An 18638-nucleotide genomic window follows, 5' to 3' on the forward strand; every position below is an offset into this window, starting at 1 on the left:
TCAGGGGAAAGCTGGGGAACATTTGGACTTGTGATGATGAGGTGTATTTGCTCTCTGATGTCTCTATACACATATTATTGCTCGTGACAAAGATGTTTTCGTATGACTCAAAAATGGTTATTTTTAAAAAAAAGAGATGAATAAGATCCAGCTTTTTATCTGAAGAAGCCAATGGGCTGGCAGAGAAAACCAGCCTCCCTCCTGCTTGTAAAGGCCCTGGGATAGAGCTGGAGGATCTACAGAGGCCGTGGAAGCAGCTGTGGGGGCAACGGCATCTGTTGGGTGAGGGACAAGGGGCTGGGGCTCAGTGCAAGTTCCGTTGAGGGACATTTTGAAGGATGAGGAGTGGTAATAAGAGCTAACACTGAGCGCTTACCATGGGCCAGGCACCGCTATCAGCGCTGGTGTGTGTTAACCCACGCGATCCTCACAGCGTGTGGGGCAGGTGCTCCTGTTGTCCCCATTGTACAGAGGGGAAAACGGAGTGTAGTGGGTTGAATGGTGTCCCCCCAAAAGATACATCCAAGTCCTAACCCCTGCTCCCTGCGAATGTGGCCTTATTTGGAAGTAATGTCTACAAATATGGTTACAATCTCATTTTAAGGTGTCAAAATGAGATTATGATCTTTTGGATTTAGGGTGGGCCTCTAATCAGTGACTGATGTTCCTATGAGAGAAAGGAAAAGAGAGGGAGGTTTGAGGCACAGAGACACAAGGAGAAGGCCATGTGAAGACAGAGGCAGAGATTGGAGTGATGCGGCCATGAGCCAAGGAAACCTGGAGCCCCCAGAAGCTGGAAGAGGCTAGTAAGGATTCTCCCTTAGAGCCTCCAGGGGAGCCTTCCTGCAGCTTGATCTCAGCCTGAAATATACAAGCTCTCCTCAGGAGAACCACTGGCTTGAGTCACTGTGAGTTATCTCTCCCTCTTCTCCCACAGCCCCCCTAAAGTCCTTCAGATCCACATCAAGGAAGGGTAAGGCTACCCCACTTCACTGGGATAGCTATCAGCTGACCCAGAGAACCTGGTCCCAGCATCGCTGTCCCCCCTGGTGTATGCCCAGTCCACCAGGAACAGTTTGGCTTCAAAGATGAGCGGGGCCTGTGGTCACAGTGTGGGGAGTCCTATAGGCTGATGGAGCCCCTAAGTGGAGAGACTGGGCTCCTGCTTTGGGGAGCAGTCTCTCTGCTTTCCCCGCCAGCAGCAAACCTGCCTGCCTGTCCTGTCTGGGAGAAGGGAAACTCACTGGGCAGGCTTGTCCGACTTCCAGCATCAGTGATCAGAGGGCTCCTGGGACATTCAGAGGGACAGGGCTTCTGGTGGGGCAGGCCGAGCCTTCTGGGGGCTTTGGCAAGGGGTGTGGTTCTGTGGCTCCACCGTGTTTGTGTTCTCACTCATTCCTGTATCCTAATTCTCAAAGAGGGCTGGGGGTTTGGATTGCTTCTCGTGGGGAAGTCATGTCTGGCTGCAGCAGGAAAGCGGCTTTGCTTCTCTCATGGGAGATGGAAGAAACGACTGAGGCCTGGGGAACCCAAAGGATGCAGGAGGACGAGGTTTGGGGAGGCTTATGGAGAAGAATCACACCGCTTGTCCCTGGGCCCCTGAGGGCGAGGGCTCGGGAGCTCCCACAGGGCCAGGCTGGGCTCAAGAAATCCATGGGCACCCTGAGCAGCACCACCAAGCTCTCAAGGGGAATTACTCCCTGGGAGCGTGGAGGGCTGAGGAGGGTTGTCAGACTCCTGGCAAGGCAGAATCCAAGCAGATTTTCTCTTTTCTTCGTTTATATTCTCCATTTGCTGGCCCCTGCCTGGCATGCCCTCCTCTCCCAGGGTATTTACCACACTTCTGTTAGGGTCCAGGCAAGAAGGCAGCATCGCTCCATTGTGTCGGGTTCTGAGAATGTTCTTTCTGTGAGTGTGGGACTGATGTCAGAGCCTCTAGAGGGCTGAAGGAGCCTGCCAGTCTCCAGGGAAGAGGCCCCAGGCTGCAGGGGCAGAGGGAGCTGCCTCAGGCACTGGAGTGAAATCCTTTTAGCTACGATGGAGCAGGACGACAAAAATGGGGAAGAGAGATGTGGGGGCGTTGTCACTTTGTGGGCACTTGAGTGGGTAGCTTTATGTTTCTCTATAACAACAAAAGAGAGAGGATTTCACTGTGGGGCCCTTACTTTCTCTGCATGGTGGAGAGATTGACTTGAAGATGAGAGGGGTTCTTCACAACGTTCCCTTGCCAGGCGCTCGCCCATTGCTGCATCATGTGGTGCTCACTGGTAACCAGCGTGGGAGCCAGGCTGGGTGGCTGCAGCTGGGGATGATTTCAGATGGCCAGAGTGGGGCTGAATGCTCAGCATGGAGCACCCTGTGGCCTTGAAGTGAAAGTAAAAGCAATGTAATTAGTGTAGTGAAGACAAGTGCAGGTTCTGGAATACTCTATGGGTTTGTATCCAGGCTCTGCCACTCACCTGCCAGGTGATCCAGGGCCAGTTACTTAACTTTTCTGTGCCTCAGTTTGATCATCTGTAAAATGGAAGTCTAACAGTATTGATCATGGAATTGCTGGGAGAAATACACGAGTTAATATACGTAAAAAAAATACGAACAGTGCTTGCACATCATAAGTGCTGAATGGTTACTCTTCATGGGTCTCCCTGGCATTAGGGCTGCACTTGGTGAGTCACTCTGCATTTGGAGGATGTGCCTGTGTTTCCATACTCCTGGGTCCCCTGGCAACATTGTTATCATCGTAACACCATCAGTGTCACCTGAGGGCAGATGACACTGGGGGAGACTTTGGGGTGCTGAGCATGGACCAAATCGCTTCCGCCGCAGGCCTTCCTCTCACCCTAAAGCCTCTGATCAGCCTTTCTTGATTTATACCTTTTATTCCGTACTGTCAGCTTTTACTCCCTCACCTGTGGATTCGATATCACAGGAGCATCTCTTGAACATATGATTCCTCCTTTCCGCTCAACCACATCACATGTTGTCAGGGCCAGGGGTTGCCTGCGAGTTTGCAGAGCTCACCCTCTCACTGCTCAGAGGAGGACATGGGGACCAGCGAGTGGCAGGGATGGGGAGAGTGATTAGGGGACTCTGTGACTTGGTCGTTTACAAAGTGCAGTGCTCTTTCACCATCTGGCGCCTCCCAGAAGAAGGAGAGTGGTTACCATCGCCCCTAGTCCTGGGGGCGCAGGCAACCAGGCCTCCTCTGCTGGTTTCCTTCAGACCCCATGACTAGGTTCCAGCTGGAAGACCTGGGGCAGCTCTGTGCCTGTACCTCGGAGTTGGTAATTTGGAGGAAGGAGGAGAAAGGAGGGCCTGAGGCCCTGGCTTCTCCCACAGGCCTGGCCTCCTGGGGTGGAGCCCAGTCTGGGCCTGACCAGCGTCCTTCAACCAGGTGAGACTCATCATTTAAGGGAGTTCTTGCCCTCAAGGGCCAGAGGGACCACCACCTCTGGGCCCCTCTGGGGAGCAGCCTGAGTACTTGGACTATTTCCTGGGACCACAAGGTGGAGAAGTGGCTGAGGTTCCTGCAGCTCCTGGAGAGGCGGCCGCAGCCCCTGCTCTGCTCTCCACTGAAACAAACTCAAGTCCCTCCGACCATCTCATGAGCTGGACAACGGCTCATTTAACCCTCACGTGACCCTGCAGACCAGATATTACTTTGTCCTATCTTATATGTGAAAGAGGCTCAGGGAAGTCATGAGGGCAGAGAAAGTGAAGCAGAAATCAAACTCAGGCCTGACTGGAAAGCCTGGTGATGCCCTGTCTCCAGGGAACCAGGCAGGGGCTGGGGAGGCTGCGGCTGGGCAAAAACAGAACTGCACAAGCCAGTAATATAGGGCACTAGAGAGGGGTGTAGGGGAAAAGGAGATAAACTCTAGAGACTCAGGAATGCAAAGAATGAGAAATTACAGGAAGAGGGGGAGAAACCACATCTCCTTCACGTCCCTACGGCATGGCGTATATACCTGTTCATACGTGCTATACAGAGAGAGAGAGAGAGAGGTACGTACAGGTATAGACCTTCTGTAATAGGAGACCCTGGACATGTGGGGCTTTACGTCCAGAATCCTCCAGCGCCCAGGCAGGGAACACAAATGGACACACGGCCTGGTGGAGTAATCTGGAAAACCCGCTCGTCAAAAGGGGGTGGCACTCCCCACCCCAACCCATGTGCCCTGCAGGCAGGGGGCTCAGGGCTGCCAGAGCTCCAGGTCTTTTTTCAAGAGAAGCAGGAAAGTAATTTTTTTAAATGTGAACTCTCTTAATTTAAAAATGTTGGTAACCAAAACAATTTAGAATATCATTTTAGAAAAAGGAAAAAAAGCCATGTTCAGCCCGCAGGCTGCCAGGGTGCAACCTCTGCTTTATTGCACTTGTTTCCATAAGGGTCTCACCACTAGACTGTGAGTTTCTCCAGGGCTTCTAAAGACCACAGGAGGAGCAGTGGGGTGTGGGGGGATTGAGAATTGGGGGGTGTGAGGCTGTGAGGAAGAAAGCACCCAGATTTCCAGAAAGAAAGGAAACAGGCTAAGACAGACCAATGCATTGCTACCATAAGATGCAAAAGGGACATTCTGCCTTTGACCATGGAGATGCCTTCTGCCAGCTCTGCACCATCACAGTGTTACCAGAGCCCTCAGCCCCATGCAGAAGACTTGAGGACACAGGCGCACGAGGGCTGAGCAGGGCAGGGAGAGAGGATTGACTGGAGGCGGTGGGAAGCAGCTCAGCCTGCTTGCTGAGAAGTGAATCACATTTCCATGTGATGGGTGCAGTTCACACTTCGTAAGGGAACAGGGAGCAACCGGAGCCTGACTTTTCTAAATATACCAGGCAAGCCAACAGCCGCCTGGCTCTGAATTGAGATTCCTGACAGGAGGCTGGGTGAGCCCATGGATTCCACATTTGCAGGCTGCATCCCAGGCTGTGCTTCTCCAACTAGGGGAGAGGGGCTGATGCCGGGAGCTGGGACTTCTGGAAGGAGCCCCCAGACTTCCATTCCTGGGTAAATACCTGTAGGAACTCTGGGAAACCCTCCTAGGCTGGGGTTAAGGTGTACAACCACAGGGCTTCCAAGGCCGGAGGGGGCCACTTGAACCCCACAGCAGACTTCCTTCTTCCTGTTGCCCTCGGCCCTCGCAGGGCTGCCTGGCACAGAAACCTTTGGTTGTGTCCTCTAAGCTTCCAGGTACGGGCAGTATCCATGACACCCTCCCCAGGGCCTGGGAGGGTCTGTCTCTCCCAATTCTGCAGCCTCCTTGAAAGTTTATGCCTGAAATCGCAGTGTGGGCAGCTGAGGCTCTGCCGTCCTTTGTAGGAAGCTCTGGTCCCTGGAGAAGCATGAAATCCCCTCATTGCACACCCAGAAGTGCCCTGCAGGGCCATCCTGCAGACTGGGGAGGTGGATGAGGAGTGGTCCAGCTCTGCCACCGACCAGCTGTGTCCCTTTCTCTCCTTGGCACCAGTTTCCAACTCTGGACAAGTGGGGGCTGGAGGTGACGATGCCAGTATGAGGCCCCTTCCAGTTCTGATCCGTCATGGTTCCCTCGTGTGCGACGTGGGCTGGAGGTTTGGAGCGGGTTCAGTGACAGTCTTCCATGGAGCAGGTGGGGCTGCTCATCTCCTTACTCCGAATACGAAGTGCAGCAGCCCAGGCCTCTGGCAGCCCATGATCAGTGCCTGGAGCTTTCAGGGAGAGTTGGGGCTTGATTAACTGTCCTGTTGCTGGGGAGAAGAGGCAGAGATGATCCAGATAAACCATTGATCCAAAGCAGGCCTTAGACTGTGGTCAAGATGCCCGTGGCATGTGGGCACACACTGCGCACTCTGGGTGCTGTGGGAGGGCGCTCTGGTCCTGGGCTGCTGCAGATAAGCATCCTGCAGGCCTGCGAGAAGTCCCCGTAATCAGGCTCTCAGCTGTCGGCAGCTTTGCTAATGAGAAGTGCCTGAGGAAAAGGCTGAGTCCTGGGAGAAGCTTGGAGCTCAGACACCCCATGCTCAGACTGGAGCGCCATGCAGGGTGCTGCAGCCTGGAATCCAGGAGGTGGAGCTCTTTGCACCTTGACCTCCCATGCACCCACTGGGCTTCTCCAGGAGCCTGGTCCAAGGGTACCGCAAGGGCACGTGGGGGACTTAAAGTCTCTAAGGAGCCGGCAGCTGTGCCCTGTGAGGAGCTGCCTAAAAGGAACCCCTGCCTCCAACCGATGTCCCCGTGCTCCAGAGAACAGGGAGGCAGCATGGTAGAGGGAAACCACTGGGATCTGTGGGATCTGGTTCCAGCCCTGTGTCTATGAGTCCTCAGAGAGACCATGCCTGAGTGCAGGAGCCAAAGCAGCAGGCCCAGCCCCTCCTAACACACTGCCTTTCTAAGTTTCCTTGGAGAACTTCTCAGGATCTGAAACCACCCAATTTAATCATTTGTTTATAAGTTTCCTACCAGTCTCTCGAACCCCTGTGGAAAGTTAGGTACCGAGAATACAGCAGTCCACAAGTCTGGAGGCACCCTGCCTCATGGGGCTCACAGTCTTGACAGGCAGACAGGTGAGGGAAGATGGCAGGAAGGACTACGAGGGGAAAGGAGGGCATCGTTGGTGATATAGCAAATAAAAGTACTGCATGGACACACTTACGCTAAAAAATTCTTCACTGTTATCTGAAATTCAAACTTAACTGGGTCTCCTGGTTTTCTTCTGGCAGCCCTGGCATTGTGCTAACATCTAGGAGGAGCTCCAGAATGGTCCTAGGACCTCGGGGCAGGTACTTCCTGGAGACGCCTGAAGGATGAAAGGGAATTAGCTGGGTGGAGAGGGAATGGGAGCCCCCCAGGCAGAGGGATGTGGTGAACGAAGGCCAGGAGGGGAGAGCCTTTTAAACATGAAATAGTGTGATAATATTTGCATTTTTTAAGAAGCTCTTCTGGCTGCTGTAAGGAGAGTGGATTTGGGAGGGAGGGCAAGAGCGGAAGTTGAGAACCAGTTAGGATTTCTAGGTTAGCAGACACCAGCTGCCGTCCGGCTGAGATGGTGGCGGCTTGGACAGGAGAGGAGGCAGCAGAGGAGGGCAGATGATAGATTCAATCGATACTTAGGATATAGAATCAACAGGATTTAGCAACTGATTAAAAATTAAGTGAGGGCCAGTGAGGGAGCAGAAGAGGAAAGATGACTCCCGGGTTCTTGGCTTGAGCAACTGCTGGTTGGGGTGCCAGTCAGCAAAGTGGGGAAGACTGGAGGGCAGGAGGAGGAGGAGGAGATTGTGGTAGGGGGAAGAGACGATGAGTTTCATTCCCGGCAGGCTGAGCTTAGGGTGCTTGTGGGCTATCCCGGTGGAGATGTCCGGTAGAGCTCTTCAATAGATGCTGGCTCTAGTCAGAGGCCCCGCAGCCATCAGCATGGAGAGCGAACTCGAAGCCATGGCAGCCACGCCCCTCCTCTCCAGCTCCTGCTGAGATGCCTGACAGGCCTGGCTGGGCAGAGACGGGTGGCCTGCAGTCTCTGGACAGGTGGCCTTGGGGCCTGAACTCAATCCCTTCCCTAGCACTCAATCCAAGGGGGCAGCCCTCCCTTGTTCTCACCGAGCCCGACATGTGGGGATGTGGACTCCTGCTGCCTCATCTTCTGATTTGTCTTACATGGTTAATGACATCTCTTAATGTTAAAGTGTTGGCAACTGATTCAATTTTTTATAAAACCAATGCAATGTGGACCAAACAGAACAGGTCCACGGGCCAGATCTGCTCTGAGGGTCACTGCTCAGGGGCCTCAGGTTTGAAGTAAGAAGAGTCAGGGAAGAACTCGCAGATTCAGGAGCCCTTAAGGCAACGTTCTCCATCAGCCCCGCATCAGAATCACTCGGGGGGCTTGAGTGAAAATGGACCCCCAAGCTCTCTCTCCAGCGATCCAGACTCGGTAGGTCTGGGGAAGCCCAGTGATCTGATTTTGTCAAGCACCCTGGATGCACTCAAGGCTAGGAACCTCTGAGTCAGGGGGTGGGCAGAGGAGATCGAGAAGGTGGGTCAAGGAGGCAGGAGAAAACGAGAAGAGCAGGCTGTGAAGAGCAAAGATCATTTCAAGAAAGATGTTGGCTTCTTGGGAAGGATTCCAAGGTCCCTCTTCATTTCCCCTGCAGCATGTCTTGGCTCCTCCCCAAGGAAGAGGAATGCTGATCTTAATGCTCAGTTTCGAGATTCTGATGGAGCTACATCTGCTAGTGAGAGTGAGTGGAGCCAAGGGGCACTACGAAGCCGGTGTGCAGGGCTGTGGGTCTCTCTTCTGGCTCTTCTCGCTTCATGGCAAGCAGAGCAGGGTCTGCTCTTTCTCCCCAGATGCCTTCCTGTCCTTCCCAGCCTAGGCCAGCCTGGTGCCAAGCATGGTGGCACACACACTCGATCTTTGAGTATTTCTTCCCTGGAGCTGGTGGTGTATCGGTCAGCCTTTCTCCCTACCACCATGGTGAGACCTAACTGCCAGGATGGAGAAGAATGGGGTGAGGTGGGTGGGAGGGGAGCTGAGCAGGCCTCACAATTTCCTTTAGTCTGAGCTATTACCTCTTACTAGTTTAGGAAGCAGGAGTGTTCTATGTGGTTTTGCCCAGCTTACCAGAACCCTCCCCTGGGACTCAAGCCATTAGTGTGAGTTAACATTACACTTCTCGTTGGTTGGTTCACCATTGTTTCTTTTGCCTACACCTTCATTAGGGGTACATGGAGGAGAAATGAGAGTTCTGGACCAGGGTTGGGTATTGCTGGACTCCTTAATCTCTGACCAAACCATACCATTATTTCTGACATCCAGCAGGATGGCACCCCAATTTCAACCATAAGACAAGGACTAAAAAGTGGCCACTGGATTTCATAACAAAGATGTCACTAGTGACCTTGAACAGAGCTGTGTCATTGGCATGATAGGAAGGGCCAGGCGCTGGTGAGATGGGAAGAGAGTGGGAGGTAAGAATAGCGAAGTGCCTGTGGTCATCGTCCCAGAGAACAGGAGGAGAGAGGGTGGAAGGAGTGGAGCGCACAGGGTCAAGGCCAAGATGCAGAGGTACTTGTTGGGTAGGGCTGGCAAAGGGGAAGTACAGAGAGGATCAGATGGCTAGAGTGAGGTCCTGAGCCGGGGGTGGGGGTGGGAGGGGGGGATGGAAACATTTAGAGCACAAGGGAGGGACTAGCTTTGGCTAGAGGGTCACCCCTTCTATTCCAACAAGAGGAAAAGAAAAGGAGGAGCTGGTACAGGTAAGTTTATAGACTTGGTGACAGAAGGTTGAAGGAACTGCTGTCTGATGGCCGTTTTCTCTGTGAAATTGGGGGTCCTATCTTGGGCTCAGAGCAAGTCAGAGGTTTAAGAAGGATGGAGTTTTAAGGGAATCATGGGCAGTGTGCCAGGCAGGCAGCCCCAAGGGTGAGAGACTCAGGGAAGGGTAGCAGCTGGACTGATCCCAGCTTGGAGTTTTGCCACGAGGGTGCAATGGGAGGGCAGAGGGACAAGGAGGTTTGTGATAGTGGTGAGAAGAATGGTGGAGTCTGGTAGGAGAAGGTTAAGGGGTCATGGGCAAGGGAGATCAGGGAACAGCGAGGGATGGGGAACAGAGTAAGAGAGCTGAAATCTTCAGCAAAGCCATGGGATGGATGAGGGCCGTAGAGGGCAGGACACAGCCCTGGAGCTGCCCTGGCAGGGGCAGAGAGCCAGTCCTAGCTCTGTCTCACTGTGTGGCCCTGGGGAGGTCATGTACCATCTTGGGGCCTCGGTTTCCTCTGCACAGTGCAAGTGATGGCTTCTATGGCTCATAAGGGTCTACGTAAACTGTGGTGGGAAGCACCCCAGAGTAAAAAGGAACTCTCAGATTACAGGGCACACCAGGAGAAAGCAGCCACCGACGGCAACCACCTGGTGACATTTGGGAATGTGGGTGAAGTGTGGAAGATGGTCTCCTGACACCATGAGCCTCAAGGAGGACACGAGCCTCAAGGAAGACGTGAGCTTGAGTGAGGGGTTCTGACAGAAGGCACTTAGTCTGTGTTCAGAAACTGGGGTGTAGGCACAGGGGGAGTGGCAGCTGGACTGATCCCAACAGGGGGTTTTAAGCCTGTGAGGCACCACAGGGGCTGCTGGTCCCAGCCGGGTCTTCTCAGACAGATGAGTTCACATCCACCGGGAGACACTAGAAAGCAGCAAATGGTATACTCCATCCAGGGCTGCTGACACTTTAATCTTTTAACCTAATAATCATTTAACCTATTTGATGATGGTGGTTTATTAAAAACCAAAACCAAAAACCAAGGAAATCTCCCCAGATCTCAGGCTAAGCCTTTGTCTCTTGTTTTTTTACGCCTGGATGAGTTAACATTCCCTGATGGGGAAAGCTGCCACCCACAGATTAGTACTTTTCAAGGTGTTCAAGGAGCCTTAGCCCTGAAGATGTTTCAAGGATAAAGGTCGAAAATAGCTTTGGAAAATCCTACACTGGCACCCCTCTCTTGGAGATTCACAACTGCATTCAGATGCAAAAAGATCTAAAAAGTTTAGCAGGAGAGAAAACTTTAATTTTGTTTCAACTTTTTAAACCACAGAACCCCCCCTCCCTCACACACCCACACCCGCATCATCACTCAGAACTAATATTCTGTGGATTTCGCTGTGACATACACTAGTTAAATAAACAAACCACCTGCAGTCCACTCTCACTATCGGCCCAGCACAATCAACCAGAGTGGTTGTTCAGGATTTCACACACCCTCGGTTATCTAGTTGGTATGTCCAAAGTTGGTGTCACTCAAAGCACCAGAAGACTTTAAGCCTGTTAAAGGGTGAGATTAATCCATGGCATGTGCAGAAGCATTCTAAATCTGTGAGAAAACCCACAGTCCAAGAGTCAAGTTCACTCACACCCACAGGGTGTACTGGACATGCTGCAGACAAGCATTCTCGGGGCCAGACGCAGCCTTATAAGGTGGCCTAACATTTTCTCATGGCCCAGGCCACCCTCCAAAAATATCCAGAGACAGAAGAAGACTGGGAACTGACCTCCCTGAACGTTTCAGATTAACAAGCAGGCTGTGCATTAAACAGGAGCCCTAACACCTGCTTTATGACCGGTTCCAAAAGCCCTGGGCATTTCAAAACCAAGCAGCCTGCAGGGTCCGTGCTGGGGAGGGCTCTGCAGCGGGAAGAGGATAGATGGAGCCTCGAAGCACGCACCCAAGCTGGTTTTTTTGCTCTAAAAAGTGTTATTTCTTGCACCCTTCCAGAAAATGCTTTCAGATCTGACTGCCTTTACTTTATATGGACAATAGAGGTCCGTGACTAATTTTCATTAGTGCGCCTTTCTGCCCCTTCGGCGTCCTTGGGCTGAAGCCGTGTTCCAAACTCCTGACTCCCAAGGGCCCAATCGCTTGTGAGGTGCTGCTCCCTAGCGGGGCAGCCTGGCTACAACAAGAGAGAGGCGGAAATGGCGTTTGGACTTCAACCAAGCGCAGCATCTGGAAAGGCATCTGGACTGCATTCGCGAAGATGATAGAAGTGAAAGCGCTGCCGTGGTGGTCAGAAGTCTATGCTCTGGAATTAGCGAGCAGAAAATGTGATTTCTAAACATAAAGATTTATGAAATGAATACTAGGTGTTGACATACACAGCCTTTCACACATTTTATTGTTGCTCATCAAATGAGACACTTTTGCTCATCAAATGAGACGCTTTTAGGGTGAACTACCTTTTGTGGGAAAAAAGAATATTTTTGGTGATGAGATCTGCCTCTATACCAACTAAGGGGTATCTCTCTAAATCTGAAAAGAAAAAGATTAGTCTCTCACATGTTTAAAAGATAGTATTGGTCTAAAGACCACACAGCTCTCCCTTCTAACTCTGGTTCTCAGTTGCAGGCAGGGGAATGGTAATAGGTATGGCTATTTTGGTAATAGCTGCTTATAGCAGGTTCTTCACCACTAAAATGTATGACAGTGAGCCAGTCTATTTGTATGGCTGGGATTTTTTTTTTTTTTTAATAATATGAGGAATTGCAAAGCTAGTCTTCATTCTTGTTAAAGGGAACAGGACAACATAGCAGTATTTCTGGAACGCTGTGTGTAACAGTAGGTCTCTTAATTATACCAACGGTAATTCCTCAGGCTAGGGCTTATGTTAACATAGTACACATAACTGCCACAAAATATGACAGCGACAAATTCGAGAGCCCTGGTTTCCCATTACACCCTAAGCTTGTACAGGTTACATTTTCTGGGTAGCCTCTACTATTAACTTGACCATCTGTTCCTCAGTTTCAGTTGAAATAATTTTCTCTTTTCATAACTGAAAAGCCTGTCTCTGAAACAGATTAGACTCTATACGAGGAGAGAGGTGGTTTTAAGCACTGTGTTGGTAACACCCAAGGCGTGATCAGAAAGAAAACGCTCCCCTTTGGAACAAAGACCACACTCTTGGGCAACGGTGACGGTGAACTCTGAGAAGATGGGCCGACTCAGGCAGGGGGCATGTGACTGGTGGAGGCACATATGAGACCTCGTGTTGGAAAGTGCCCGGCACACGGAGACATCAGCGCTGGCATCTTGAGGTGAAGAAATGTGGGGTCTAGAACTAGCAGGTCAGAAACAGCCCAGCTGAGAGGACCCTGTCTTGTCTTTTCAGCGCTTCTCACCGTGAACTTGGGAGTGTGTGAAGCAGTTCCTAGGACTGTTCTGTATTTGGAGGCATTTTCAGGAGAAGGTACTTGACCGCATCCTGTCTTAATATAAGATGAACATTGTATTTCCCCTCTCAACTTACATTAGAAAAGTTAGATTAAAAAATCATTGTAAGACAAGGGTCCTCAATTTTTACCGGTTAATTTCTAAGATTTCCTGGTCATTTACACGAGGAGTCCCTCCTGTCCCTCTGTAGCCAGGATGGAGAAGGGCGTGGTAAGCTTGAAGCCGGACTGATAGGAATAATGACTTTTTGGAAACCTCTTAATAGAATCTGTCTATTTTTACTGTAAGTGCAGAAGCATCATGAATAGCAGAAACAGATTTTTAAACTGTCAGAGAGCTGGAATCCAAACTGAAACTCTTCCGTATTCCTAAAACACTACATTCAGGCCAATTTAATGTGAGAAATCATCACACTCACTGCTCACTATTTCAAATCCAGGCAGAGCACACACCAGTTTATTTTGAAATGCAACACAGATCAATATTTTATGAATACAACTTCTTACCACATTAACAATATCAGGTAAAAACAGCTTCCAAATGCATGCATAGAAAGTTAAGCATAGTCTTTGAACTCCTTATTTCTAAATATACAAAAAATACATTTAAATTATATAATTTTAGTGAATCAAAGACTTATAAAATTACAATTTTGGTTTTCACAACATAGAAAAAATACAAAAATGACTATATATACGGTTGTCTAATTTTTTACCCAAATTTCAAAGGAGCAGTATGTACTGATTCTGATGTTTTATAATGTTTTATCTGAAACTCAGAATTGAAAATAATTTGCAGGTTGTACCACATCAATGCCAACCTTTTATTATAAATGAATAACTAAAAAAACAAGTGGAAGCGAGGGCACAATCTCCTCACACGCCTCTTTAACTCCACATCCTCTACACCCTTCCTGTCAGAAGTGTGCTCCTGAGGACCGAACTTGTTTTGGGGTGGGGAGGAGAGTGCTTTTTCCATCACTAAATCTCCAGGGTGCCCGTGATAATGGTCAGGACAAGTTTAATGAATGATCCCAACCTTAGCAAACAGAACACAGCAACATGCCGGTTAGCACCTTGTGTCTACAAAGCACTGTTACGTACCTCAAAGAATTCTCTGCTAAAAGGTGGTCCCCGGAGGGGGGATCTGAAACACCCAGTCAAGTGGGCAGCCAGGCAGATGATGCCTTTGAATAGGCCCTTAAATGAAAACGAGAAGTCTGACAAAATACCCACCCAACACCACCCTCTTCATTCACACTTTATAAGACGATGTGGCATTTGGTGGGGTTAGATGTTCTCAGTTAATAAAAGAACACCACCACTTCAAAGGAGAACTTAATTCATGTTAGAGATAAAGAAACCGGTTCCTGAGAGGTGACTGAAGGACATGGTGGCATTCCTCACTTATCTGCCAGGAGCATTTTAAATGTTGATGGACAAAAATACACACTGGGGTTGAGACCTTTTTTGAGAAGGGAGTTGTTTGCTGTGTTCTTGTTGCCAAAGTTCAATTTGATGCAATATCACTGTTTGCGACAGACTGTTTTCCACAAATAGTGACAGATTATAACAGTGAGGCCTGAATAAAACCCCCAATCCAGCAATCCTGGAAAACCTACATTTTCCATCCCATGTTCTATAACTATTCCAAAAACAACTGAAAAAAATCTTACCCCAACTAAGTAATAAGACTAATATAACCCAAATTGATTTTATTTTATAGTAGAAATACATTTTGGAAGAAGAAAAAGCATGAAAAATAATCTTTCCCACATATTTTGTTCATGAAGTACAAGAATAGATTCTAATCTCAACACACCTAAGAGTGATTTTAAGAAGCAGAATTTTAATGTTCAATTCAAAAATAATTTATTACACATTTGCCTGCATTAAATTTTACGCTGCATACTTTCTTCTCATTTTCATCTTAATTTTCCAGCTTCTATGAAACTACGCACTTAAAAATTATCTTCCATTATGATACTCTTCTGATATTAGCAATGATATTTTAAATGAAAACTAGTAAGCTAGTAAACTAGACTTGTAAAATTTTAAAGAGCAATCAATTAAGAAAAAAAAAGGCACCACCGAGAACATTCTGTGTTTAAAATCTAATGCACATCTACACCTGGGCTTTACATTTTCATCCAACCCTTTCCTGAAGAGTCTTAAATGTACAGTTGAGCAATTAAATGGTATGAAGACATACTGTTAATTACAGTGTCCATCTGACTAAATTATTTCTTGGCTGCTCCAACATGCGGGGAGGACACTGCCTTTGGTTCATGACCGCCCAACTGGAACTCTTCACTGCCTCTGGACTCACAACTCGGTGGGATTACACAGGACCATAATTAGGAGAAGGAGCCTGAATGAAGAGCTGAATGAAAATTTAAAAATCAAATAATAAGGGTGTATAAACCTATTCCTGAATGTTCTTCCGGACTACATTCCTAAAGTAACACTTTTCATGTGCTTGCAAAAACAGATTCTCTACTTCCATGTGCCTGGACTGCCTTCAGGACCATAAATGAGAATAGCTGTTGGCAAATACATCCTTCACAGGTGTTCTGAGAATGGGGCTGTGAAAGGTACTTGTCATTTACATTCTGAGGGCTGTCATTCTGTTAAAATATGATAGAGGCTGAGCCCCAGATAAGGTAAGATCTCTACAACGTACACAAACTTATTAAATTCAAGCACTGTTTCTTAGTGGCAGGCAGTGAGGACTCAACTGAAAACAAACAAAAGGTTTTAGTTGTTTTCTGATTAAGGTTCTACCCCAAAGCGTCACAGACATATACATTGTATAATTCACTTGCTAGATAGGAGGGGACAGGTCCCAGCCATAACTTCAGAGCATTCCAAAGTTTGCCGCTTCAAAAATACAGAGAGTTTCCAGCATGCAGTCAAGCACTTTGAAAAGGGAATGCTAATTAAACACACTGCAGACTGAAATATAACTCTACCACGAGCTGGGCATTCAACTGGTCCAACTTCATTACTTAGACTGTAACTCTCAAGTATTTAGTGTTACAGCTCTTTATTTATCAGATACATGAAGGAAACAGGAGGATATAAAATGCCAAATCCTTTTCTAGCGCCATCATAAATATTGGGAACTTCTGGTTGAAAGAGCATGCTGAAATGGACCAGCCAGGATGTTTCATGTAACAGCTTTTTTTTTTTTTTAAATAAAATCCTAGGCCCACATGATACTGAATTTTGGTTTTTGTTTTATTTTTTAAATATTTTAAAAATAGTTCTTACTTATTTTCTATGAAATGTATTAGGAACTCAAAAAGTCTGCAGCATTTTTTGTCATTGAAAAGTTTGTTTTTTGGGGGCAGTGCAGGAAGCAGGAACTATTCAAATTTCTTGTGTTCTTCAGTATGAGAAAGGACCTTTCTTCTCTGGTGTATCATGTGGAAGTATAACTGAGGAAAAACTGGAAAGAAAAGAAAGAACTGGTTAAGGAGATCATTTACAATTGCATGTTCTATTTAAAGCACATGGATTAGGTCCTCTCGGACTCGCTGACTCTCCTTTCCCATTCAGCAACCAAGCAAGGTACCAAGGTGGGCTTGGGGAAGGGAGGGAAAACGCAGAGACTTACCTTTTCCTGCTTTAGCGGAGGGGGAAAGGGTGGTTTGGACTGGAATGACAGACACTATTGTCACTATCCTTATCAGTCAAGATGCCACACAGCCACCAAAGAACGCTCTTTACACTCTCCTATTATCTTCACATTTATTCTCTGATTTCACAACAACTAGGTGAAGAATTCTAGTGATGGAGTTACTATTCCTGTTTACAGAGAAGGAAGTCAGGCCCCAGAGAGCGTAGGCGACTTGCCTAGGGTTTCACAGCAAATCACTGGCAGGGTCAGGACCGGACTCTGGGCCTCTGACTCTTAGTCTAGCCCCCTCTGTCACTGCTCTGTCACCTGGGGGATCTCCCAAGCATACTTCCCGAGAAAGGCTGTTCTTGGAACAGGAAGACTGAGGAGGGAGGAGTACTATAACATTTGCTCTGACACAACGATGCCAGGTTTGGACGTAGGAAAGTCCTGGTGAAAAGTAAGCCATTAGCGGTTAAGTGCGCGCGCTCCGCTACTGGCGGCCCGGGTTCAGATCCCGGGCACGCACCGACGCACTGCTTCTCCGGCCATGCTGAGGCTGCGTCCCACATACAGCAACTATAAGGATGTGCAGCTATGACATACAACTATCTACTGGGGCTTTGGAGGAAAAATAAATAAATAAAATTATAAAAAAAACAAAAGTAAGCCAGCATCTTAGGCACCGGAGAGTCTGTCTGTGGTCATTTCACAGATTACTTGAAGAAGCACTGATTCTCAAAAGAACAGGGTGGCACTGCCTCCCTGGGGAGTATTTGGAAGTAGGGGAGAGGGATAGAGGGGAGGTTACTGGCATTTAGCAGTCAGGGCCAGGAATGCCAAAACGTGCGATGTGTGACAGTCCCCCACAACTAAGAATTGTCCCACCCCAAATACCTACAGTGTCCCTGCTGGGAGACGCCAGCTAAAGCTACCTGGCCTTCAGCAGGTTACTGTAAACTGGAGGTCCAACAACCATGTAAAACCCTACAGTAAGATCATCTGGGGTACAATATCCTTCCTTCCCTTCCCTTCCCAACAGCTCCAATCTCTGTTTGTTAGAGAGTAGCTTGTATTTTGGGGGAGGTAATTTCTACTACTGCCAACTCTCCCCTGACAGTTTCTTCCTTTTTAAATTGGTTCCAAGTTGGCCAAATCTCGAACGATCCTCCCAGAGTACTCCACAACATCAGTGGGTATGTGCACAGATCTGAGCTGCAGAGGAGGCTGCCGCTGCCCAGGGCTGCTGTCCACTCCACTCACCACCTGCAGGCAGGAAGTTCTTCACAGAAAAGACCCAGCGTATGCATATAATTCCAGAGGGAGAGAACTATTTTGGTATGAAAGCCTGAAAACTTGACAAGCTCTATAATCTAAAAACTGGAAGTAAAGATATAATTAAATCATAAGGAATGCTAACTGTAAGCATTTAAATATGTGGGGCCCATCACATTTCTATAGATATACTTTAGTAAAGGGAAACTTGATGGCAAAGTATGCCAAGCACATTTCCACTGGTTGCATTTGTGATTACACTACCCCACAGAGGGCAGCTGCAGCCTCACAGCTGGTTCAGAGGGTCTGTAGATGACGACCTAGAAGCCACTCATTAGGCCCTTAGTGGCAGTTAAAGCAAGATGGCGGGGTCTACTTTCATCCCTGTAGGCAAGGGCCTGCTGGCTACCAGAAGGGTCAGAGGTCAGAAATGGAGGGTAGCTATGGCCCTTTCATTTTTTTACATCTTCTAGAGGGTGCCCAAGAGAAAGGAATGTGTATGGGAGGCCAGAAGCATGGGGGTCCCGGGCTGCAGGTTCTCTACAGCTCTAGCAGTGACTTCTTGGTGACCAGGACTTGGGTGATACTGTCTCCATCTGAATTACCCACATGTTCAGACTGAACCCAACTATAATGGCTGAAACAATTCCAGATGCATGGCTACTATTTTTAAATACATTGGGCTACAATGAAGGAAAACCCTAAGAAAATCTCAACCTGACAACAGGCTCTTTAGAATTCTACCTTCTGTTCTCCCAGTCAGGACACACAGAATGGGGACAGAGCTGCTGTGCATGCAAGTGTGTCTGTCTCTGTCTGTTGGGATGGGGGGCTATGGGTGTCACTGGGCCCGCCTTTCTGTAAGAAGATGGGCTTGCTTCCTCCCTAGGAGAGGACTTGGAGGCTGAGAGCAACTGGAGATGCTCTGCTTGGGGCAAGTTTCTTCTCAGTTTCTCTAAAAACCAGAGGTGTGGTTATGGTTACTGACAACCTGGAGAGTGCCCAGAATCTCAGTGTCCTCACCCTACATCAGTGCTTC

General features: G+C 48.5%; 1 protein-coding gene across 1 annotated transcript in view; it reads right to left on the bottom strand.

Moving 5' to 3' along the window:
• Positions 1 to 13130: 13130 nt before the first annotated feature.
• HACD2 (3-hydroxyacyl-CoA dehydratase 2) overlaps positions 13131 to 18638 on the bottom strand; it is a 94144-nt gene continuing 88636 nt past the window's right edge. Inside the window, exon 7 of the mRNA XM_004424498.3 lies at positions 13131 to 16153. Within this exon, the coding sequence (XP_004424555.1) occupies positions 16071 to 16153 (83 nt within the window). The 3' untranslated portion in view covers positions 13131 to 16070. The remainder of the gene's footprint in view (positions 16154 to 18638) is intronic.

This window comes from Ceratotherium simum, chromosome 15, assembly GCF_057802395.1.
Source record: "Ceratotherium simum simum isolate JZ-2026a chromosome 15, ASM5780239v1, whole genome shotgun sequence".
Taxonomy (NCBI): domain Eukaryota; kingdom Metazoa; phylum Chordata; class Mammalia; order Perissodactyla; family Rhinocerotidae; genus Ceratotherium; species Ceratotherium simum.